The sequence below is a fragment of the Aptenodytes patagonicus genome, chromosome 7, assembly GCF_965638725.1.
Source record: "Aptenodytes patagonicus chromosome 7, bAptPat1.pri.cur, whole genome shotgun sequence".
Taxonomy (NCBI): Eukaryota; Metazoa; Chordata; class Aves; order Sphenisciformes; family Spheniscidae; genus Aptenodytes; species Aptenodytes patagonicus.
The window spans coordinates 54,522,597-54,547,707 of NC_134955.1; the positions used below are offsets into that span (position 1 = coordinate 54,522,597).

Below are 25,111 nucleotides of genomic sequence, written 5' to 3' on the forward strand. Positions count from 1 at the left end.
TCTCTAACAAAATATATGTATACAATAATAATCTTTCAAGGAGTACTTTGTCCTTCCTGCCAAAACTGCCTTAACATTGACTCATAGGTCTAATAAGAGTGCTGTTGTCAACACAGTGCTCCTCTCTTTTGTCGATAGTCCTTTTTTCCCTGAAAACTGACTTGTATCTGGTTTGAAAGAATATGCCATAGATCAAGGATTCCCAGATATATATAAAATGTTGTACAACGTCCTTGTACAATCAAATGCTTTGTGCTACACTGTGTAGCCCAAAATGGAGTTAGGAGATGTATAATCTGTATAAATATTAGAAACAAAATTAGAAATAAGTGTCACAAAATTAGAAATAAGTGTCCGTGCCAGGCTGATTTCAGTCACGTCAGAACATGTCTGCTGATCTGGCTTTTTTTCTCCTTGTGGTGCTGTGGACTCACTCGTCAGTATTACCAAAAGCACTGGAACTTTGACTTCTCGGTAGTGATGTTTTTCAAATGTTTCTACAGAATTTAGAGAGCTCCTGCAGAGATAATGCATAGTCTGATTTCACCGTATTGGAATCATTTAAAAGCTGTATAGCAGAAGAGTTCACTGGTATTTTTTGTATTATCTTAAAACTCATAATACATTTTACTTAGATTTAATTCAAATTTTTGTCCTATTCCTAAGGAGTAACTTTCAACATTCAAAAAGAAGCACTCTAGATGGCACTCTGTTGGCAATCTCAGCAGAGAAGCCAAAGATTGACTGAATAAGGATAGAAAATCTCTCTTTCATAAAGGTGTTTAGCAAAACGCCTCAGAGCTTTATCTGCTGCAGTTAATTTCAATTATTTTGTCCCTGATTTTAGACTGTTGATACAAGGACTTGGTCTCTCCAGCTACTTATGTAACATCACATCCTGATTCCTTTAATAAAAGTACCCTAATCTCTTAAAATATCTCCCAGAGCAGCTCAAAGTATATTGTTGATTTGGCGGAGTATGGAGTGTTCTGCACAGTGGGAATTTGAATCTCTTCAGCAGAATTTAGTTTGTTTTTAAACATTCTCTGAATATTCAAATACACTATGAAATGTCATTAATTAAAAATACCACAAGCTTGTGAATAAGAAGAAAAGAAGCAGTTATCCCGATTCACTGCGTCCCATTGCCGTGAATTTTCTCTAAAGACATGTCTGCCTAGAAAGTGATTTAACAAGTCATAGGCTTCAAAAAACAATGAAGATATCTGCTCTGATCTCCCATGGAATTTGAGTACATGGATATTCTATGCTGGAGAACTAATTGAATATCTATAGAAAAACAATGTAATTTTTTCTTACAGTTACCTAGTTAACAGTTCTTATTTTGCTTATCACACTAACTTTTTGTGTCTGTTTTTTAATTTGATTACAATTTCTTGGGATGGCTGTTGTTGGCTTTTTCAGTGTATTTCTGCAAAGCCTAGCTTAACAAGGCATGAATCTGGGCTGTGGCCTTTGCATCTTGTCTCTCATTACTGATGATAATGTTTTGCTACTGATTATGATAAATTTTTCTGGTGGGGCTATCTTTGGCTTTCTTCATGGTCAGTAGGAATTTGGAGACATATGTCTAGTTCCAAAATAAAATGCAAATATTGTACAGCACCCATTAGGGCAGAGTACTCAAGTAACTTTATAGACTAGAAAAGGATATTAGAAAGATCAAGTTTTCAGCTTTACAGAAGTCTTTATATAGTGTGCTCAGTAGCAAGAGGTACTGTGTTAGTAGGTGGAGAGGGGAAGTATTAGAACATTTGTTACATGCCGATTAATTGCTGTCAAGTTTTGCATTTAAAACAAGATCTGTGTTTAAAAAAAATCTGACCTAGGAGTCTGACCACAGACAAAGCATGAACAATGCCCACAATTGTGTGGGTACTGATACCATAAAAAGTCATGGAGTAAGCAGCAACCTTCAGGTATACACAAAATAAGAAGACATGGAAGACTGAGGTTGGAAGGACTCATTTTCCCCAAAAGATTGAAATAAAAGATTAATGGATGTTACCGAAACCACATGCTATTTTTTTCAGCTGTCATACAATTGACATAGCTATATGCTATTTATATAGGAGCTAATGAAAAGCTTTCCAAAGTACCGCATGAAAAAATGTGGTCTCACTTGTTTCCCTTTCATACAAATGATTTTTAGCACAGGAGACTGACGTTTCCTGCATTTTTCATGAATGTAGTTTCAGAAAACAATGTAGTCAGTGAAAACTTGCGTGGAAGATCCGACAGAACTATTTTTCCTCTTCCTGGAAAGCACTCAGGCCTTTAGGAGAAGAGGATTCATCTTGTCTATTTTCAGACATCTATATGTGAGATGTCTGCCTTGGGGTGAGATGAACTGAATGTTTGAAGGGTCTGTTTCTCTCTGCTGACTTTAAAACGAGTCTAGCTGACTAGCTCATGTGTAGATGGCTGCGTTTTGGCAGGTGAATCTCACTCTGGAAATCAACAGTAAAATGTAGTCCTCTGCCGACGTGTAGAGGAAGAAGAAAACAGATGGTACAGGAAAATTTTCGGTGTGGTGTTCTTTTCCTCCCAGTGTAATGCTAATGGGATCCATCCACAGCAGCAGATCTACTAACTGTGTGACTATCCTGGTGACAGGACTTCCACAAAGACAAGAAAAAGCAAAGCAAGGCTGATAGAAGAAAACCCTGAGCAATGGAATAGTATCTTTCAGTTAAAAGAAACTGTTGATGATCTTCAAAGGACAAGAATTCATTTTAGCCTTTTTAAAGAATATTAAGAGCAAAATTTTGGATCCTGAATGTAAGAAAAATCAAAACATTGTGTGGATTCTTACAAAAAGTAGTACAAAACAGTAGTAACTACCATATTTATATATGATGATAGAGGCATCATGATTATGTCATTACCTATTTGAAAAGTACTACCAACAAACAGATTTTAGAAAGCACCGTTAAATACCAACACCGAAATAAATATGAACAGATTATTAAAGCAGATAAGAAAAAAGATTAGCTGTTTCATCGCAAATCCTTTTATGTAAGTTAACATATGTAACACATAACACATAACTTTATGTAAGTTATGTGTCACTCAGTTACGCTCCCCTTGACTATTTAGACTTAAGGAGTTAAATAAAAAATTGGTGCTGAGAAATAACTTTCAATTTCACTTAAAGAAGAAATTTGCTACAGACTTATGTGAGATATTTATGCAGTTACTAAAACTGTTAAATTTATCAATTTTCAGGGCTTGAAGTGTGAATTATAAATACTGTAGTTTCTCTCCTGTAACACATGCTATGCATTAGAGCACAGTCACATTTCAAATTCAAATACGATACATTGCAGTGAGGACTTGGAGCTCTTCACTGTTCCGTTTCACAGACATTAACTAGGATTTTTTGATAACATCTTCAAACTTGAGAAGATGCCATTTAGACTAACAGGTGAAAGAGGAATGTAAATTTCCACTTAAATAGATGGATTTTTTGTGTGTTTTTTTAATACATTGGTAAGAGACTAAAGATACTATGTAGCTTTCATGTAAGCTGCTAGTTTATGTTTATAATCTGTTTATGTTTATAATCTGTTTAATATCTTCATCAGTGACATAGACAGTGGGATCGAGTGCACCCTCAGCAAGTTTGCAGATGACACCAAGCTGAGTGGTGCAGTCGACAGGCCAGAGGGACGGGATGCCATCCAGAGGGACCTGGACAAGCTGGAGAAGCGGGCCCCTGTGAACCTCATGAGGTTTAACAAGGCCAAGTGCAAGGTCCTGCCCCTGGGTCGGGGCAACCCCTGGTATCAATACAGGCTGGGGGATGAAGGGATTGAGAGCAGCCCTGCCCAGAAGGACTTGGGGGTGCTGGGGGATGAAAAGCTGGACATGAGCCAGCAATGTGCACTTGCAGCCCAGAAGGCCAATTGTATCCTGGGCTGCATCCAAAGCAGCGTGGCCAGCAGGTCCAGGGAGGGGATTCTGCCCCTCTACTCTGCTCTGGTGAGACCCCACCTGCGGTACTGCGTCCAGCTCTGGAGCCCTCAGCATAAGACAGACACGGACCTGTTGGAGTGGGTCCAGAAGAGGGCCACGAAATGATCAGGGGGATGGAACACCTCTGCTATGAAGAAAGGCTGAGAGAGTTGGGGTTGTTCAGCCTGGAGAAGAGAAGGCTTTGGGGAGACCTTTTTGCAGCCTATCAGTACCTAAAGAGGGCAAACTTTTTAGCAGGGCCTGTTGCGACAGGACAAGGGGGAATGGCTTTAAACTAAAAGGGGGTAGATTGAGACTAGATAGAAGGAAGAAATTTTTTATGCTGAGGGTGGTGAAGCACTGGCAGAGGTTGCCCAGAGAGGTGGTGGATGCCCCATCCCTGGAAACATTCAAGGTCAGGTTGGACGGGGCTCTGAGCAACCTGATGTAGTTGAAGATGTCCCTGCCCATGGCAGGGGGGTTGGACTAGATGACCTTTAGAGGTCCCTTCCAACTCAAACTATTCTATGATTCTATGATTCTATGTGTTACCCTCATCTCCAGATCTCTGAATGACATCTAACAATTTTATGTCCCAAACATAGGGTTGCCTAGAATTTTCCTGAAATTACATAGGTCCCATTGATTTTACTGAAATCACTGAGACAAATACATAGTGTTTCTACTTGACCAACAAAAATCAAGGCCCCACACCCTGAATATATGAACACTTAAAAAAAAAAAAAACCTAGCTATTTTTTTCATAAATTACTAGAAAAAATGAAAACATTCATAGTACACAGGGTTGGGCTCTTTGTACACTGTGGCACAATTATAGTGATCTGTATAAAACAGATTGCCAGTGCAGTAAGTCCTACTTTTGCCAAAGTCCTTACGTATATTTTTGCTTATCTTTCTGGAATAATTGCTACTTTTAATCTCTTTTTTTAATTAAAGCTTTTAACAAACCAAAGTTTTCTATGCTTGCTTTATTATAGAATCGTAGGCTAATTTCTCAGGTTTATTTTGGATTTGTTTTCTATCTTCTTTCTCTATTTGTGCTGATGCACTTATGATAATGCATTATATAGAACACTCATTTAAGGCCTTCCGTAAGCAAGGTTTACTGTCTTAATTCTGTCTGCTGTTCATGAGCACTTGATAATTCTGATTTCTTTTGCCTGCACCAATACAGCATATATTGCATATATACACTTACAGGTTAGCATGTGATAGGTGATGCTTTCAGCTATTTAATTCACAGTCTCTTGTTTTTAGACGCTTTTGATTAAAAAGGATAAATCGTCTCGTATGGAGCTATGAACCGTCACAGACACTCTGGGGAAGACACTAGATGGCTTTCTAAATGGCTTGTTAGTTATATGCTGGGTTCATACTCATTTGGTCTTTTTCTCTTTTAATAAAGGTGTTGGAGATGGAGGAAATGAATTAGGAATGGGCAAAGTGAAAGATGCTGTAAAGAAGCACATAAAAGATGGAGATGTTATAGCTTGTGATGTTGAAGCTGATTTTACTATTGTAGCGGGTAAGGGATTTTTTGGGGGTGGGAGAGCTATTGATGATTGAGAATAGAATTGACAAGAAAACGTCTGTCTTTCCAACTAATTTGTATCGGCCCTTTCTTTGTATGACCAAGTCATCATTAGCAAACAAAACTGTCTCTGTATTATGTCCATTTGCTGAATAGTTAAGCAACTACAGTTCCAGCAGGAATGACTGAAAATTGAGGATGTTCCATGAAGAAAGTGCATTTAATTGGAAATAGTTGGGCAAATCCTGAATATTCTTGAAAGATCACACCTTAAATAAAATAACAAGGAAGACTGCAGAAGTGATCTGTGTGGGAATTAAAATGTCTATGCACATATGAATTTTCATTATAATTGATGAGCTTCTGTGGGTGTGACCCTGTCAGGGTCATCAGTCATATTGCTCTTACGTGAAGAGATGATAAGTCCTTTCAACAGCCACTCGAGGACAGATGCACATTCTTAATGTACATGAAAAGTTAAATGCTATAGTTAAAATTCTCTTCTACCCTAACATCTTAACCAGCACGAAATAAAATTTGCAGTGAGAGAGATGTGTTCAGCAAGGACCAATTTGTGAACTGAATGGTCCATATTCCACTTAGACTCAGGTTTCTAGGTTTCTAACCTAGGTATCTAACACTCTTGACACTAAACCAGCAATTTTGGGGGAAAAATGAGAGTGTGGTGATAATTACGTCTAGTTCTTATGGCTATATGTATATAGTATCTACGGTGGCTGTTTTGGCAATTCTGATGATTTTTACTTTGAAAGCAACTGTCACACCCAGACCCTGCAAAGGGAAGTGAGGTGGAGGTTTGGACATGTTTAAGTGTGGAAAACTACACGCACTAAAACAACTTCCACAGTTTTTGAAAATTTTGCTATTCTGCATCTCTGGAAAAGGTATCAGGCAGCAGAGAGAACTTCTCACAGCAAGTTTCAAATCTAATGATCTCCAGTACAGTCTTGACAAAGAAACTGTCAGACAAGACTGTGTGGACTGATGTGATAACAGTGTACAGAAAATTTATGAATATTAACTACATTAGAATGTCTTTTTGTATATGAAACTTACACCAAGGACACATCAACAAGACACAGACAATTAGTTTCACCATGGCTTCATATCTTATAAAATAGCTGAACTCTTTAATCAGTCATCATTTGTGACCAAAAAGGGATTATCTGCAATCGTACAGCATTCCGTTATAAAATTTGACACCAGTGAAAATTTCCCTGGTTTAGGATACTTTATCAAAATCTCCTACCTCTGTGTGATTAAAAGCAAAAGGCACCATGCTGCAACAGCACCTCAGAGTTCATGGACTTCACATTAAGCCAAGTGGAATTGTGTTATAGACCATGCCCATTTGAGTTTTTGCTTTGTTGGAAAGACAAACCACAAACTAAGCTAGGTGGAAACTTGCAGAAATTCAATCTGAAATACTACTGAAAACATTTTAATATGTTAAGCAATTGTGTATTTCTGAAATAAATGTTCCAAAACCATGTCAATATTTAATTCATGTCCATGTTCCATTTCACCATCGCTACGCGAGACTCAGTTGTACATGCCTAATGACTTATACAGGTTAGGTATCTATCTTTGCAATAACTATTGTCGGCTTTTTTTACAATTTGGTTTCACGGTGACATTCTTTTGCAGGGGTCTCTAACTGGGGAGGCTATGCCATTGCTTGCGCTCTATATATTCTCAGCACTTGTGAAATACATGACCGCTATCTGAGGAAAGCTGTTGGGTTTCCACCCTTAGCGAAGAAGGTGATCTGGCTATCGGCACTCCCATCGGTTACCAAGGTAATTTCTGTAGGGCCAAGGAATTGTGACTTGCTCGTGACATGTAGATGGAATCGGCTACGAGCCGCTAAATCCTGCCTAGTCCAGTTCAACAGCTTATTTTCACATGGTCTTATGGTGACTTTTGGGAATCCCTGGTGAACGAGCAGCCACACTGTACATAGAATATTCCGCAAAGGATTCAAGGCAGATTGAACATAAAAATCCTCATAAATGAATGTATTTGTGTGCTGTGCCTTCAAGCACAAGGCAGCGCTACAATTTTATGGACAGTGCAAGAAATCCTTGTACTGCAATACAGTGATTAAAATTCCCCGCTCACTTCCTTAGCATCCTTCATGATTTTATAAATCTCTGTTGTATCCTCCTTTGGATGTCTCTCTTCCAAAATCAAAAGTCACAGTTCTAATACAGAAGCCAATCCATACTTCTGATCTTTGCACCTTACTTCTGATCTTTCCACCTTTTCTAGTTATGTTAGAACCTTTCTATAATAGTTTTGAATGTTTCTAAATTAAAGTTGGAGAAAGACTTGCAGATGAATATTTTTAAATGTGTTTTGACTAATGCAGCTCTGAACAGTGTGATATTCTGGGAATGCAAAGGTTTCAGACTGAGAAAAAGTAAAATAACTGAGAGGGATGAGAAGTGACTGTGATCTGTGCTCATCCTGCTACGCACGTGGCTCTATTTTTAACTTGGCAGTGTTTAAAAAAATATGTATATATACTCAATGATCAAGTAAGGTTTGTTGTAATAACTTAGGAACTTCAAACTTCAGTTTTATTGGCAGAGTACCTCTATAGAGACTTGGACAAAACCAGTAAGTTTGTGACCTCCAGGAATGCTAAGCAAAATGTAATCCGTCTACCATAGATATTGCCCACAACAGAGTGTTTCTCCTGAGATGACAGTACGTTCTGCGTGAAATTCCACCAAAGCACCTCTTAAGTATTTTAGAGTAGGTCTTTTACTTTTTTTTGATTCTTGCTATTTTGATTTCTCATCTAAAGATTATAAAACTGAAACTGATCCCAATGTTTAGCATAGCCATATAGCCACTTATACTTTGACTTAACAAAGCATATAGCACCTTTCAGTGCAATCTTTTCCAAAAATAGATGAATTACTTTTCACTCATCAATGTTTTTTTCCAGTTACATCTACCGTTTTTGCCCTTTAAATTAACATATCCTAAAAACTACTATGATCAAAATTCCTGGTAATGAGATACTGTAATTAAATGTGATGTTGTGTACAGGAAATCCTTCTTGGTTTTGTTTTACTAAGCTATACAGCTGGGAATATTGATAATGATCCAATAATGGGCTATTGAAAGTGCAATACTAAAAATCTCTTGAGATAAAATTAATGGAAACAGTTTTGTGGAGGAGAGAAAATTACAAAATGTCTGACAAGAGAATATGCTATCTTTAATTATAAATCACGCAACAGTAAACAGTGCAGAAGATCGAACACATTAGTGTTCACATACTCCATTAGTATAAAAAAAAATTCAGACTATTTATGTTTATAGGGCTACTTTCTGCCTAATCCAGCTTCTTTTAATGCTATTATAATTACCCTAGTAAGATAAAGAGCACCACCACACATACCCACCTCGGTGTTTATATTTGTCTGTTTGTAATTGGAAAGAAGACATTTGAAGGAGTGCCTAAGCACCAAACAGCTTTCTTATAATGTGTTTTATTTTTCTTCCAAAAATGTCATTCCTTCCATGAAAACTATAGATCATAATTACTAAATGAAGACTTCCCCTGAAACACAAAGGTTTTTCTCTGCAGCCTCGTGTTCAAGCAGTGTCAGGATAGCACTGCAACAAACCACAGGGCTGTGGAGCTCTCCATTCCCACTGAACAGAATGCCAAGATTGTTCTAAGTGCACGGATTAGTCTTCACACATATTTTAATATGAGATACTGAAAAGCATTTGCTCCTTGGTGAGAACTTGATGAGCAAGAAAATTTGATCTAAACAATGTTTACTTACCTTTCAGTTGTGGAGTTGAATCATAATTACGTTGGTTAATACAATATTGGTTTGATTTTTCAGATGTTTGTGGTACTTTTTTACTGAAGTGACTGTAGGGAAATATATTCATTCATCCATACCCAAACGTAGCTAATGCTGAACATCCTACAGTCAACTCTGCAGTTCCTTGCACCTCACAACCAGGTTAATGTATCAGGCAGTTGTTCTTTTACTGAACTCTTTATTAATGGTAAGAAATGAACTGTATAGTATTTATTTTGAAATTATGACCTATAAGAATATGAATTACTTTATAAATGAGTAGTATATAAAGATGTGACATTTGTTTTAGTATTCTTTATTAGCTTTGTCATTTGTAAGGGAGGTTTTTTTTCCTGAATAAAGTGCAAATTAAAAGTGCTTTTTCTATTAATTTGATTATTTTTCTGCTTACCCCACTCCCCACATAATTGTTTACTAAAGAGAGAACTGTGAGCAAATCGCAGCACTTTACAGCTAAGGAAGCCTACCGTACACTGTGTATGTTCCTTAGAAATGGAAACAATAGCATTTGATTGTGGAATACGGTTTATCAGGCACAGTTATATAGTATTAAGCAAGCAAGCCTTTTTTCCCCATGTAAGCAGATCAGAGAGCTCTAACATGTAAATATGTAGGAGAAACAATTCAAATTAGAAATGACATTTTGCGTATCCAGTTCAGGTGTCTCTTCTGTGACAGGAGAGATCTAATTTGCCACTTTGCATATAGATACTCAGTGCTAAGAAACACCTCGCTCATGCAGAAAGATCAGGTGCTTATGTTTGCATTCATACATATGATCATTCATATGATATAAGCTGATGTATATTTATAATTTTATAAATTACAAAGTAGCACTTTTTATCTACCAATGTATCCAGAAAATTTCCTTAAATAGCTGGATCATTGCTGTATTGTTACACGATGTCAAGGCTGACACCATGTAACTATGCATATTTTTTCCTTAATAGAAAACCAGTCCCTCATTTAACTTTGTTGCAGCTAAGAACCAGGATGCATTACCAGGAAATACAGGACAAATCTTTATAAAGTGCATTCAGAAAGCAGGTTACCAAATTATACTAAATTCTCTGCTAACTGACTGTGCAAGGTATGCTTCAATTCTTTCAGAAATGTTTATGTTTTGGACATATACTGTATTATGTAAAATACAGCCATATTGGGTCTAAATTGAGATCTAAAGCTATTGTATTCTTTATTGTTTAGAAGTCTTCCTAGAAAAAAACCCCAAACATTTAATTAGAGAATATTAGACATTTTAACTTTATAATTTTTTCATCATTAAGTTGTGTCCAGGAGATAAAGGACTTTGCTGGAGGTTATTGTATGGGAATATCAAACAAGAAGTATTTAAACATATAGAGCTGTTTGTCAAGGACACTGGTAGGGCTGTTTCAGTAGCGATTTCCGTCAAAGTAGGGTCTCACACAAATGAAAACAGAACAGTAAACCAAAGACCAGGAAAGGCATTCCTAGCAAAGAAAGGGAAGAAAAGACAGGTATATGAGTATTTCAAGGTCTCATGTAAATTACCATGGGGTTGGGACAGGGGGAAGCTAAGACGTGACTAGGCTTTTTATTTTTCTTAGATTTTTATTAACAGAATTAGAGACATAAATTCTCTTTATAGTAAATGTGAAGACAGTAGAAAGAGTTTTACTGTGTACATTTCATGTCAAATGAAAAGCAAAGCAGTTTATGCTAGACATACATCCATCTGAAACCAGGTCTTCTAATTTCACTGTTCATAGAACTAGTGTTTTTTCAGAGCTGATTTTATCCCATCTTTTCATCTCGCAGTGCTAACTGGTCGGCAGCTCACAACTGAGGATTTTGTTCCCTCTGTGTACTTTAACAGCTCAACTCGGAACATGCTTTGTTATCTGCTTACATTACTGTTAAGCAAGAAAATAACTTGAAATAAAAATAACTTGAAATAAAAGAAAATAAATGTGAAATTGAGTTGCAGTTCTAAACAAAGTATATGCTATTTCAGAGAATCCCAAGGAAGCACAATTTCAGGGTTTTTCTTTTTTCCCCATCCCTTTCCTAAGCAACCAGAATTCTCATAAAATCAATAGGAAAAAAAGAGGACAGAGAGCAAAAGACACGCAGAGATCACAGAAGATGCAAGAAAGGAAAGTGATTGTGCAGCCCGTTCAGGTAGTCTCTGTAACCTTTTTTCCTGATGTGCCCTCTTTCCCTTCTTTTTCTTTAAAAAAATGCAGCTGCAGCCAGCTGCTACGCTGGGGAAATGACAGGTAGTTTTTTGAGATACTTGGGGTGGAGGTTCCTCTGATTCTGATTTGTACAATACAGGAACTTGAAACCAGGCAAAAAAGGATTCATGTTTCTGAATTGACACTGATGTGCTGTTTGAGAGAGTGTGGAGAACAATGATATCACTCAGTAATTAAACAGCAGTCAGGAATATAAGCCTTTCGACACTCCCTAAGGTCCAGATGCTACACATATTCTTTGGGACAAGGAAAAAAAGGTGTTAGCAAATTGCTGTCAAAATAAATATGGAGGATGTGGTCAGTCTCCCCTAGAATTAAAATAAAGATCTTGATGAATGCTCTTGCCTGATTCAGGATTTTAATTATATTCTATTCCTTTGGTTTTTAAGGAAGAAAAGCTTCTGAAAACACTTGTGCAGCACGGGGTCCGCAGTGGAAAAACTGCCAGTCTAGAAATGGAAGTGGATGGGCTGCCCTTCTACAACACCCATTCGCTTGTGATTGAAAAGCTGCTGCAAGAAGCGCAGCAGTGACTGCCCCTAATGATTTCTGTATCAAGAGTTGCTCCCATGTTATTTCCTTATTCCCTAGGCTCTCACAAGGTATAAAAGATCAGGAAAGGATGACTTTTCATCTCTGGTGTCTTGGCCACACCCAGACTTTCATTGTTAGCCTTACAACATCTCTGTGAAGTGAGAAGGGGATATCATCATGACGATTTGGTCTACCCTTCTTTTCTGTAATTTTATAATGGATAATGGGTATTAAATGATATTATATACTAAGAGGTGATCTGGCTTTTACAAAGAAAGCTTGTCATTAAAATGAAATATTACTGCCTTGCTGTTCCTGTTTTACTAACCTCATAACTGCAACAGGAAGTAACTCATGTAGCAGCTTGGGTTTAAAAATACCTCGTGGTGGGGAAAACAGCTGCAGTGGAGAGGGGAGGGTCAAAACAAAAAACCCCAGTAAGTGTCACAGTAGTGAAAGTTGTTAAATACACCTCCCTTGCACACTTCCCGTAGCCCCTCTAACACTGTCTTCTTACGGTGGTGGACAGTTTGTGGAAGTGTGAGGAGATGAGGGGAGGGCTTTAACTGAGCTAATGAAAATAAGGGCAGCGTTGCAGACCTTCCGTGTAAAGGGTAGGCTATACCACTTGCCTCCTTCGTATTGGTAGTTTGCCATTTATATATTTTGTCCCTTTCTGGGTAATACAGAAAGGTTGTAGACATTTCAGGGTATCCTGTTGTTAAGGATAAATGAATTAAATACATAAATAGTGATTAAAAATTAATGCTTAGAAATTAAAGCATGATTAGAAATAAAAAACATTTGCATGCAGTATGAAATGAAATTATGTAAATGAACGTTTAGATGAATTCCAGTTATAGAAATTCAGCTCCTGACGAGACTAAGTGAAGCAAAATTAAATTATATCTCAAAGGCCTACTGACGCCGAACCAATACATGACAAATAGTTGTGAATTGTGCCTGACTTCTGTCATTTAAAGCTGTGATTTTACTTTAACTCCAGATGAGTGTCAGGGCTGAAGTTCTGCTAGTTGTCAGCCCTTGCAGCAGAGAGGACAGGGTATATTGGACACCGCACCTCTCAGGCACTGATGCTTTAGCTGTCACAAAATGATTAGAACGGTACAAAAGGCGAGCATCAAACCGTTGTGCTTCAACAGGATGAGAATGGCAGTTGTGTTTAGCCACTGCTTTTTCCAAAGGACAGTGGACTTCCAGCAGCCAGCAACACCTTGTATCTACTTCTCTTTCTGGCAGGTGAGTTTTATTTTCCTTCTCTTACGTAAGACAAACACATAACTTTTTGAAAATGAGAAAAATCAGTTCATACCACAAACACCAGCATACTTTGAACATTAATCTTCTGAAGTCCTTGAGGATACAGAGCCTTTAAAGACTTAAAACAGGTGAACACATGTGTGAGAGAGAAATCTTAATGACTGACTTGCTGCTAGACATTCAGATTCATTCACCAAAGCTCCCAACATTTATTTTATGGATCAGTAATTTTTTTAGATTCATTTTATTTAAAGCCTTCTTGAAGGATGTTGCAGTGAAACTATCTTTGAAGTTTCACAATTAGAAAATAGCTCCTTTAGAAGTCTCCAAACTCTCCACTATAACTATTAAGTAAAATATTTCATATGAATGCTTGAACTTTTTGCCAAAGCCGGTAACCCTGCAGGATGGCATACATTCACTGCTGCACAGAACCCACAAAATGAAATTGGCATCATTTAAAAATATCTGTTTGGGAAAAGAGGCAGCTGATTTCCTTCTCTGTGTGCTAGGTGCTCAGTAGCTTACTGACATATTGCACTAACAGGTACAATTTGTATTATTCTTTCAAAACACTAACTTTTGTCAAAAAAACTTCATCTAGTAAGCTTTTGCTCTTTTTTCCCCAAAAGGCAAGTTTTAACAGTCAGATTTCATTAAGAAATATAAAATGTAATAATTTATTTGTCTTTTTCTCTAACGTGTGTTTTTAAAATCCCTTCTTGTGTGCAGTCCCAAGCGCTGTATTTAATCCAATATCAATGTGTAGCATATCTCTAGCAACCGTAGTAGGACCCTTGATTGACGATGTTCTGGCTGAGATGGAAAGAAAAGCTCTGAGTGAGAGTTACCTTACTCCCATATTGGTTACAGTTCTGCAGCCTAAGCCTAACAGTTACAATATAGAAAGAATTGATAAAATACTGACTTCCAAAAAAAAAAAAAAAGAAGAAGAACCCCCCCCTTCTCTTGCGGGTTAGCAGGTTGAATGTTGAGAACTGTAGCAGAATGCTGGACTCCGTTACGCAAGTTTCCATCTGACTTTAAACTGCAGCAGCTGGCCAAAAGCTGACCACATCAAAGTACCAACTCAAATAAACCTTAATCCCTCAGATGACAATTCGATGTAATATGGCATGCTCTGCCTTCCAGCTGTCTAATTTAAACAACATGGGTAACTGTAAAGAAGTAAAGCATAAACAGGACAACAAATATTTCATCCTAGAACAAACCACATGTGCATCTTACAGCCTGCCAGGTCACGGGAGTCCACGTAGTTGGCTCGGTGCTTAACAACATACAAGCACGGCATTATGGCGGTCAGGAGTCCCTGCCTTACGACACCGTTGATGGAGACAGAGGAGATTAAAGGAAGGATTAGGAGAAAGTAAAGCTAAACAGCACTAACAGAAGAAAAAATGCATGTATAAGGTAGTCAATCCAGCTTGGTGAGTGGTCTAAGTATAAAGAAATGTAAAATGATTAAACAAACCAAATGTTAACCTAAGCAAACCTAATCCCCTGCTGAGAGTGGGGACATGAATCCTTTCTGCAAGAGGAGGGAGAAGAGGATCTGTAGTCTCACAAATAGAAACTGTGGGCCAAAGCCATAAGATAGTTATTTCAAGCACAGAGTTAACAAATAGAGGAAGAAAATAATAAAAACATTCCTTATTAAACACATCCCCTAATTATTTCTAATACTGCGCTCTCAAGGTGGTTTCCAGAAAACTGTTATTATATATTGCCTTTTAGAAACTGATGACAAGCAAGGCTGTGTTACAGTGACATACTTCAGATACCAGGAGTGGACCGTCTGTCTAGAGAGTCTTTTGACATCTAAAAAAAAAGGAAACAGAACTGATTATACTGCTGGAAGTTATCAGCTCCAGGTTGCAAAAAGAGAGGTGTTTCAAGGTTGGAAACCAGAGAAGTGAAAGGACAGAGCAATATTCATGGTGTAACAGTCACAGATACAAGAAGGTACGATGAGCAGATCACGAAGAATCATCACACAGGATTCATTAGTACAATAAAGGCAAAAAAAAACCTAGAGAGGAGATGGTGGTAGAAACAATAATATAAAGCACAACTCCCACATCTTTAACTGCCATTATCTCTACTTAGTCCTGTATTTTGTTTCTGTCTAAACCAGGAAACATAGATCATGCATACATCGTATTTCTGATACTGTGTTTACTGAACAATGACCAAGCCCTAAGCTATAGTATCTGTGGGAGAAAACAGTTTAAACAGAATCCATTTAACAGTTTCCCTGGCAAATGCATTGTTGTTTAATTGCCTGCATGGTCTATGCTGCGCAAGACACACAACTTGCAAAGGATGCAATCCAAACCTTAGCAAGGTTTAGTAGAATTTAGATGTAACTAAATTTGTCTTTGAGCACAGTGACTCAGAGAAGCGCATGGGTTCAAAGCGCCTCACGTACTACCAATCTCCTGTTCTTTTCCAAGACAACAGACCAAATTATTTATCCCCATCGGAGCCAAGAGATCTCATACTTCTGGAAGTCAATAGGAGCCTTATGATGAGGTTCAACAGTCTGAGATTCAACAGTCAATCAACAGATTGAAGGTCTCAGCAGATGCTGAGTTCCTTGTGCATGTCCTCCCAGAACATCTCATGTTATTGGATCGGTTGTTTTAGGAGGTTGGTTCTGGCACAGTCTCTGCAGGCCTTGAAACTGGCTAAAGAAGTTATTTCAGAGAGTTGCAGAAATGTTACAGAAATGCAATTTTTTTCTTTTTTCTTATTAAAAGTACATATGGGGACATTTAATTTGTTCTGTCTCCAACCTTTTCAACAGATGATGACACCTTGTAGAGAATTATTTTCTCTAAATGCTACAGGGGCAAACAGAAAGCAGTTAAAGACAAATTCAACAGAAGCACACAGAAGTGTGCTAGAAGTACTAGCTTATTCCAGTCAATGCAGCCATCAAGAAAACAGGTTTTGAGCAGTACCACAGTGACAACAGACACATGATTGTAAATGAACTGACTTAGCATGTGCTTTCCTCACTATTGCCGAGGTCCAAGCACTTCCAGAAAAGACCTCACTGTACTGCATTGCTAATAAGCCTTTGGGAGGTAACACAGCTGTAATATATGGATAAATCAGATGGATACACAAACACGGCCATAGCTGCAGATTTTAGATTAACGTCCTTCTTTGATGAATGCTATAGGGTGCCCGTGTTAGTTGTGGAGGATTCCTTCATTCCAGTACCATCATGTGATTTTTGTAATAACCCTGGCTGCTGCTGATGCTGTGGCCTGTTAGGAGTTTCTGGAGCATTCAGCGGATAGGATTCCTTCGTCTCAGTCCTCAGACACCCTAAACATGTTAAACAAGAGTCTCGCATCTTGGCACAGTTCTGGTAAGTGCTTTCACTGGAAAAACAGTACAATACGGGATCAGCAACACAGTTAAAAGTAGTCAACAGCAGGGAAATATGGTAAATATTAAATATTTTCTCAGCAAATGAGCAGTTGTTCTCCAACAAGCTGCGAACCACAAGTAGGATGTGATATGGTCCAAAGCAAACTAAAAAAATGAAAACAGTGCTTGAAACCAGTCTTTTAATTTGGATTTTCTTCTTCTTTTGAGTGCCGTGACTCTTGTGGACAACTCGTAAAATCCCACAGTAAGAGAAGGCCAGCAGAAAGAAGGGGAAAAGGAAGCCAGCAGAGAAGCGGTAGTAATTGACATTGTGCTCCCATTCTTTGATGGGGTAATGCTCGAAGCACAGCATGTGGCTGTCAGCATCCATACTGATCTCCCTACGCATGAAGACAAAGCAGCATGTCATTATTTCTTTGGTCCAGATAACGATGCTCACAATTGCAGCAGCCTTCATTGTCCGAAACCGTTGAAACCGAAAAGGGTACACTACTGCAAGATAGCGGTTGATGGAGATGCAGCAGAGGAAGCCCACACTGATATAGATATTCTTATACAAGAGGAATCCACAGATTTTGCACAGCAGCTCATTGTGGGTCCAATTGTCATGCTGTAAAACATACTGAAGCCAAAACGGCAAAGAAAATATGTAGAGCAGGTCTGCTATAGTTAAATTGCAAAGGTAGATACCCAATTCATTTTTAGCCTTGATCTGTAAATACCCATAGTACAGTGACAGGCAGTTAGCTGGCAAGCCTAATATAAATACAAATATGTATACCACAGGGGATAATGTCTGGTGGATATCACGATTAATAGTGCACTTCTCAGTTGCATTCTCTGTGAAGTTCACCATCTTCTTCCTCTCCCCGTATATCATTCATCAGGGTCCTGAATGAATAGATGTAAAAATTAATTTCATCCAGTTTCACGTATCGCTTTCCACAAAACCTTTAGGCTGAAGTGATGACTTGCTGCAGGATGTTAATAACCTGAAGGTAAAACACATAAAAATCTTCAGAAGGGATACGATTGTCAAATATATAGTACAGTTTTCAGTAAGCTGCCTTTTCCTAGCCCTAAATTTTCTTACAGTCTTTGACAGATGATAAAGCCTGTCTGGGAAATCATGATTCATATGAGTAACTCCTAGTACAGAAAATTTTGTGTCCAAGAAATCCAAAGCAATTTACAAACATTTGTCTCTTCAGCTTTACGAGTATCTAAAAGGTGAAGAAATATCATCTCTGTTTTACAGATGAGGCACAAAAGCAGTAATCTGATTTATCCAAGATGGAAAAAATGTCTCTGGCAAACCGGCAGTCCACTCAGACTTCCTTAGAGGATGCAGGGTGCACAAAACAGTTGATTTTTAATTTCTGTTTCTTAAATTCCATTTAGATACAAGATACCATAGAATATGCAGTTCAACCCATCAGGATGAAAAAAAAAAAGGAATTTTTAGCAGGCTTTCTTACAGTTACTTGGAAGCACAATTCTGAAAGCAAGCTGTCTTTCTCTGTTGGAAGGATGATGTAGAAGTCTGGTACAATGTATCCCCAGGGTCTCAGTCCTGCAGGATATGCTACTGCAGATTCCATATTTGCCATCGACTCTCAAAAACACCCATTTACTGTTACTATCTATACATTTGTATCTTTCCTTTTCATCTTTATTGAATATGAACATAATTGTTTTCACCTGAGGATCTTCTATAATCCAAACGCATACCCATACAAACCATTCCTATACTATACTATTATTATTTAAGACACTTACAGAAAAAACTGCTGACAACAGGTTAGCACTTCGTTCAACTAGGACAAGCATTCAGCCTTGAGCCAGCTCACAGTGATTAAACCCTAGACTAAACCAAGTATCACATTCAGCATTTTATCACCTCATGTGATATATTCACACTGGCACAAATGCTCAGGACTGGAAAACAGGGGGGCAAACTGTGGCCAGTCTGAAGGGGATGTATGTTTTACCTGGTGGTGCAGAACAGCGAGACTGTATTTCTTTCAATCTCTTCCCAGAAAATACATGGTTGTAGTGTATACTTTTGTAAGGTTAACAATTTGTGTACTCATCCTACAGCTTCAGTTAATATGGATTCAAAAGGAGACAGCACTATCAGGGACAAAGATAAGGCCTTGTTGCTTTTTCCTGTTTACTATCCTAATTTATGTTTTTGTCATCATCTTCTGTCCTGTCTAGGAGCACACACTTTTTTCCAAGGCAACCCTTATGAAAATGTGACCACGCTACAGTAAAATTACGCTCAGCTGCAGCATTCGAGGATGTTACTGTCAAAAATTTTTTTTTAATAAATGTTTTTTAAATAGTGGTAAGCTTTGCTCCTATAGAAGTTGAAAAGAAAATCACTTCCTTTGGGTGAGAAAAGAATTGCCTGGCTGAAATGAGTGACCAAACCTGCAAAGACTTTCAGTGTTTAACTTCAACCAGAGTAGCACAGTCCCACAGGAATCACAGCAAACTTAAGGATACATGTAAATATTTAACAATTAGAATGTGTTTTTCATTCCTTTGCTTTTCCTCTTTTTCTTACCAACAGACAGAACATCAGCCCCGGTTTTGGTGGAAGTATTCCTGGGGATCTCAGATACCTTCAGTCATGAAACAATAGGCCAACATAAGCTCATCTCTCTCAAAACTCCTAACAACTTCATTGTCCAACGTGACTTGTGTCTAAGACTGGTCAAGTCTAGCACAGTACAAGCTCTGCTCTCTGCCTCTCAATCTCACGCAGCTCCTTTGGGGCTTAAGAGAATCACCCCCTCCACTGTGGGTGGCACAATAGTTATAATGGATAAATCAAGCACAGCAGGAGAAATACTGCTTAAGGGACCCAGTCACAGATACCTATGGTTCAGTTTGAGGTTTGCCCCAAGAGACTGCCATAACCTTCAGACGGAATAATGATGATAATGTTAGCAGTGCAGACATGTACAGCAGAAATTAATCACTGAAGTTTTGTACAAATTTCCCAAAGGACTGTTACTTAGGGGCCATTAGCTCCCCTGTAACACTACCCAGTTTCTCAGTGGCTTCATAACCATCATGCAGCTCTTCTGTCTACAGGAGACCTGGCTGTACACCCGCAAGGACAGTGCACAGAATCTTTGCCGAGGCAGGTTTGATAACCTACTTACTCCACCCCACCTTTTCCAATCCAGAGCTCCAGGCCAAGTACAATTGTATTTGAGTTTGTATTTTATACCATTTCATTTCTGTATAATAATTTGGTGACTCTTACAAGTACGAGTTTGCCTGCACAGGATGATTGGCACACCTAGTTATAGTCTAAAATGCCTAAAAATCTGGGATCTATCGTCTAGTCTACCAACTAAAAGTGTCCAGTCAGCGTCCAGCTCCTGTTGATGAGGCCAAATAGCAATTCAAAAGCTGTCGACAATTTTGAAAAGTCAGAACTGTCTTTATATGTCTAGCATAGTTCAACAGCGCTGAGTTTCGTTCAGTGTTACCCAGTGAGTCAATACGGATCACAGTATGAGAAAAAGCAGACGTAGTCTACAGCTGCACCGTTTTTTGAAATGTTTCTTTTCCTCTAAGAACTTGAAATGTTTTTATTAAATTATGTTTATGTCACGGAGAACATGATTGTAAAAATCAGTGCTGTTTAGCTTAAAAGTCTTGCCAGAATGCAGAACGTGAAGGAGACAGCAAAAGTCTTACTGATATGACATTATGCTAATATAATATACACTTATGATTACAGCAACATTTCCTGCTCCTGGAGGAAGTGCTGGAGTGGGCTGTTTCAGGGGGCGGGAAGAGAAGGCTGGCTGTTACAAATCTCTTTGCCTTGTGCAAACCCTCCCAGATTTCAAAGATGGGGATGAAAAACAAAGGTCCAGATTCTTGCTTGTGCAACAGCTGTCTTATACTGCTCTTCTGGTCAGCGGCAGCAGTGAGCCAGGAAATCCTTCCCTCGTTTCAGCCTCCTCGGCGCGTGGGCTCTGGGACACCTTTGTGCCCTCTGACCCCTCGTGCCTGGCTAGTGACAGGCTCAGTAGCCAAATGGGAAATATAAAGGTAGTTCACCTTTCCCCCAGCACCAAGTATACTAAACATAGCTCTGCACTGGCCAGCTGTATGTGAAACTATGATTTTTCAACAAACCTGGTATCAAAGTACTGCAATGCCAGTGTTAAACAAATGGGTGCGGAAGAGCCCACCCTGTAATTAAGAACATAATACACAATACCTTACAAGCTGTCTGGAAAAGTGGAAACAGAAGGAAAGGTGATGCAGGGTATGGGAGAGAAAAGATGAATAGCTCCCCCATTACTTACTGACCTCGTCTGGATAGGGAGAGGAGAAAAATGAAAAAAGTTGCTGTATGAAAAACATCTGGGGTGCAGATAATCATAAAGCTGAAAGCAGTTAGAAATGGGAACACACAGGCATTCCTTTTAGACAGCTTTAGTATGGAAATAGTGCAGCTGTGTGATTTTTTAGAGCATAGTTTATGTAACACCTTCAGTATCACGAGTCTGCAGACATTTCCAGGCAATATTTCTCTCATATATGTCCACATCTTTTAGATGATACCCATCTAAGCCCAAGCCTTGGAAACAAATTAGAAGACTCTCACCATCTACATGAGCTCCAAACAATTCTCTTGTTCCTGGATTAAAAATAAAGCCAAGGATCCCTGGGCTTCAGAGAGCCTCACTTTTTCTTGGTTTGTAATGAAACCAAGCCAACTTTCATTACTCACTGGACAGTTCAACAACAGGTTTTTTTCTTTCCCAACTCCTTTGTGCCTCAACTGTTGACAAAAACATGACTCCCCCCTGCACCGTGAACCATGGAGCGGCTCACGTGTTAAGTGCTGTCTGCTGGTGACGGCACAGGAAATAGCTCAGAGCCACTTACAACAGCCTCCTCAGCCCGGACCAAGCACTAGCATGGAGCCTGGGTGGGTTTTTTCAGTTTCAGTGAACATTGCTACAACTTTACTCGTAAGAAATCTGTCTGCAATTAGACCTACATATTATTAACAGAGACAAATGGTACTATGCCAAAGGACTTCCTTGTAGGAGTTCACACACAGCTTGTCTCATCTGCAAAGCACTCGTTTCCATGAACGGGGAGCGTAACGTGGTCGTGTGCCTTTATGGGACAGTAGCTCTCTTGCTGTTTAATCAGTCCCTGCACCTGTCATACACTGCAGGCAGGCCTGAGTCACTTGGCTGTCATAGGACTTAATCTTGCTGCGCATCTTGGAACCAGAAACCTGAGGTTGTTTCAGTTTAGGATTTGGTTCAGATCATTACCTACACAAACACCAGCCCTTAAACTCACACACGAAGCTTCCCCCAACACTTGAGGGTTTGTCAGCTTGGTTTGATTCTGGTTCACAAAGCCTGGAAGAATAAGGTCACGTAAAGAGGCTGGGAAGCGATAACCAGCAGAAGAGATGAGGGACTGGTCAAACAACATAAAACGGGCAGAAACTGGCTAATATCCTTAGAGCAAGTTTGAAAAAAAAAAGTAGAAGAAAGTGGAAATCGGGGTGCATGACTAAGTATGCACAATGATGTTTGGATTCAACTGGAAGAATTATGATGTAAAAGACGGACCTGTTGGAGCAGGTCCAGAGTAGGGCCACAAAAATGATCAGGGGATGGAACACCTCTCCTATAAGGAAAGGCTGAGACAGTTGGGGTTGTTCAGCCTGGAGAAGAGAAGGCTTCGGGGAGACCTTATTGTGGCCTTTCAATACTTAAACGGAGCTTATAGGAAAGATGGGGACAGACTTTTTAGCAGGGCCTGTAGCGATAGGACAGGGGGTAGTGGTTTTAGACTAAAAGAGGGTAGATTCAGACTAGATATAAGGAAGAAATTTTTTACGCTGAGAGTGGTGAAGCACTGGCACAGGTTGCCCAGAGAGGTGGTGGATCCCCCATCGCTGGAAACATTCAAGGTCAGGTTGGACGGGGCTCTGAGCAACCTGATCTAGTTGAAGATGTCCCTGCCCATGGCAGGGAGTTGGACTAGATGACCTTTAGAGCTCCCTTCCAACCCAAACCATTCCATGATTCTATGATTCTAAAAGGGTCGCAAATAGAAAGAGCCATAAAAAGTAATGAAGGATGATTCTATTAACACACAAGAAAAGGAAGGGTAAAGAAAGACAAGTACATATGAGGCACAAGCACAAATTATAGATTGAAACAGCTGAAATATTTGCTGTTATTTTTTATTTCAATCTTTAGAGCCAAAATTGTGACCCAGCATGAAACAAAATTGTTTTTAACAGTAGGATGGGGGCCTAGAAAAAATAGATAAGCAAAGGCTAACAGATATTTTGAAAGTTTATGTGCACTCCGAGGGAATTAGCTAAAGCAATTTGTCAACTAGTGCTGATGATGTTTCAGAAATTATGGTGGCTTGGGGTAAAACAGGCATAACACCTGTCTTGTGAAAAGAGTAGTTGGAGAATTACACACCAGTCAGCCTGGCTTCGACCAGAACAAGTCATCGGACAATCAATACACATACCCGTGCATTTACAGAAGTGACTCACAGCTGCAGAGGCTCACCCCAAGTAAGTCCTGCCATACTTCAGGAGAAGATGAAGTTGGGCTGGGGTTGGCAGCTGCACTTACTTCACACCCTGTCTTGGAAAGACAGGAGAAGCTCCGGCCTCAGTCCTACCTGCTTTCTGTAGGAGGACTGGCGCAGGCATGGATGGGCCCTATTTTCCCTGCAATGTGCAGCCTTACCAGGCCGCAGATCCTGTTGCTGCTCCAGTGAGCAGAAAGCGAAGGAAAGATGGAAGAGATAAAGGGCTGTAGTGGAAGCTGGTCTCATCTCCCTTGATTAATCCATGAACCTGTTGCCTGCCCTTCCTGCCAATGGTCAATCCTGCCCCACACAGCATCACACCCAAATATCACCCCAATCATGTCAGCTCCCAGAAACTACCTGCCACAGCTCAGTGCCATCGCTGTCCTCACAGCCTCTTCAGCCTGATATCAAACATGACAGCCTCCTTCTCAACAGCTTTCAGCTGCCATGATACCCGAACAATTCCTTTCTCACACAGACCCCCCACGCACCAGGGCTATTGATGCACAGGGGGAAAGCAGGACTTAAGGGGGAGTAGAGTCAGCAGCTGCATTTCAGGGCTCGTGAAAGCCAGGGAAGGAACAGGGCGGGAAGACAAAGAGGCAGCAAGGGCAGCAGCGCTGCAGCCAAACAGCTTGGAAGGCTGCTTTATAGAGATGCTGCTGCAATGAGAGACTCACGATTCAAGGAGAAACAGTAGTTTCAGACCAATCTCATTTCCTTCTTTGATGAGGTATGCGGCTGAAGAACTAGACAGGAAGCAACAAGTGTAATACATCTTGATTTTATGAAGACTTTTGACACGTCCCAATGTACCTTCTCCTTAACACCTGGGAAACTGTAAAGGCGTTATGTACTGCCAGATATGTTACACAACCACACTCAAAAAGCAACCACCTGTAGTTCACTTGATCTGGAATGATGGACTGAATTGAGTGTGCAATAATCTGCCTTCTTCAGGATGCTAGTCAGTATTTTCATCTATTCATAATTCCATAATTTCTATCCCATTCAGAATGGGATAGAAAATGCACTTACTAAATCAGCAAATGATACTGACTTGGAAAGGAGTATATAACACAAACAGGATTTAAGATGATCTTGGTCTGAAAACAAAACAAAATCCATTGAGGGCAAATGGAAAATCACTATGCTTGGAAAGAAAAAAAATCAGATTGTCAGTATGCAATGGCAAATATCTGGCTATGCAGCAGGATGGATAACAATGCACTTAGGTTCACGCTTTTACTGCTGAGAAGAATTACAGTGGGATGCAGTACTTAAAGAGCACAAAGTCAAGTGTCCTCTCTACTCACCATTGGTAAAGTCTCTGGAACCTTTTGAACTTTAAGAGATACACAGGCAAATTAGAAAAAGTCCAAATATTTTGGGCAACCAAACTATATAATCCCCATTTCTCTGTCTTCACAAATTCAAAATTATATTCCCTTACAGACAGGAGTTTCCTGAAGCTAAGTTGATAGTGCTTGTGAAGCACTCAAATGTCCTACCAATGAGTGCTGTAGATAAAACAAACAAGTAGACGATAGGCACATTTATTAGAGGTGGAAACAATTCTAGTGAATAAGATATTTTATCCTTGT

General features: G+C 39.3%; 2 protein-coding genes across 13 annotated transcripts in view; one reads left to right on the plus strand and one right to left on the minus strand.

Annotated features, from left to right (window-relative positions):
- Positions 1–12,484, plus strand: part of DGLUCY (D-glutamate cyclase) — a 49,969-nt gene extending 37,485 nt beyond the window's left edge. For 4 of the 12 annotated variants that reach the window (XM_076345280.1, XM_076345281.1, XM_076345279.1 and 1 more), the window contains 4 exons: positions 5,405–5,524; positions 7,199–7,350; positions 11,487–11,568; positions 12,035–12,484. In XM_076345280.1, the coding sequence (XP_076201395.1) occupies positions 5,405–5,524; positions 7,199–7,350; positions 11,487–11,568; positions 12,035–12,150 (470 nt within the window). In that variant the 3' untranslated portion in view covers positions 12,151–12,484. The other 8 variants (XR_012995947.1, XR_012995948.1, XM_076345287.1 and 5 more) reach the window with 8 other exon arrangements.
- Positions 12,485–16,662: 4,178 nt separating this feature from the next.
- On the minus strand, positions 16,663–17,763 carry GPR68 (G protein-coupled receptor 68). The gene has a single exon (XM_076343433.1). The coding sequence runs from the start codon at positions 17,761–17,763 to the stop codon at positions 16,663–16,665; it is 1,101 nt and encodes a 366-aa protein (XP_076199548.1).
- Positions 17,764–25,111: the final 7,348 nt, after the last annotated feature.

Excerpts from the sequence above, each read along its gene's own strand:
- GPR68 (XM_076343433.1), bottom strand. The coding sequence starts at position 17,763 with ATGATATACGGGGAGAGGAAGAAGATGGTGAACTTCACAGAGAATGCA.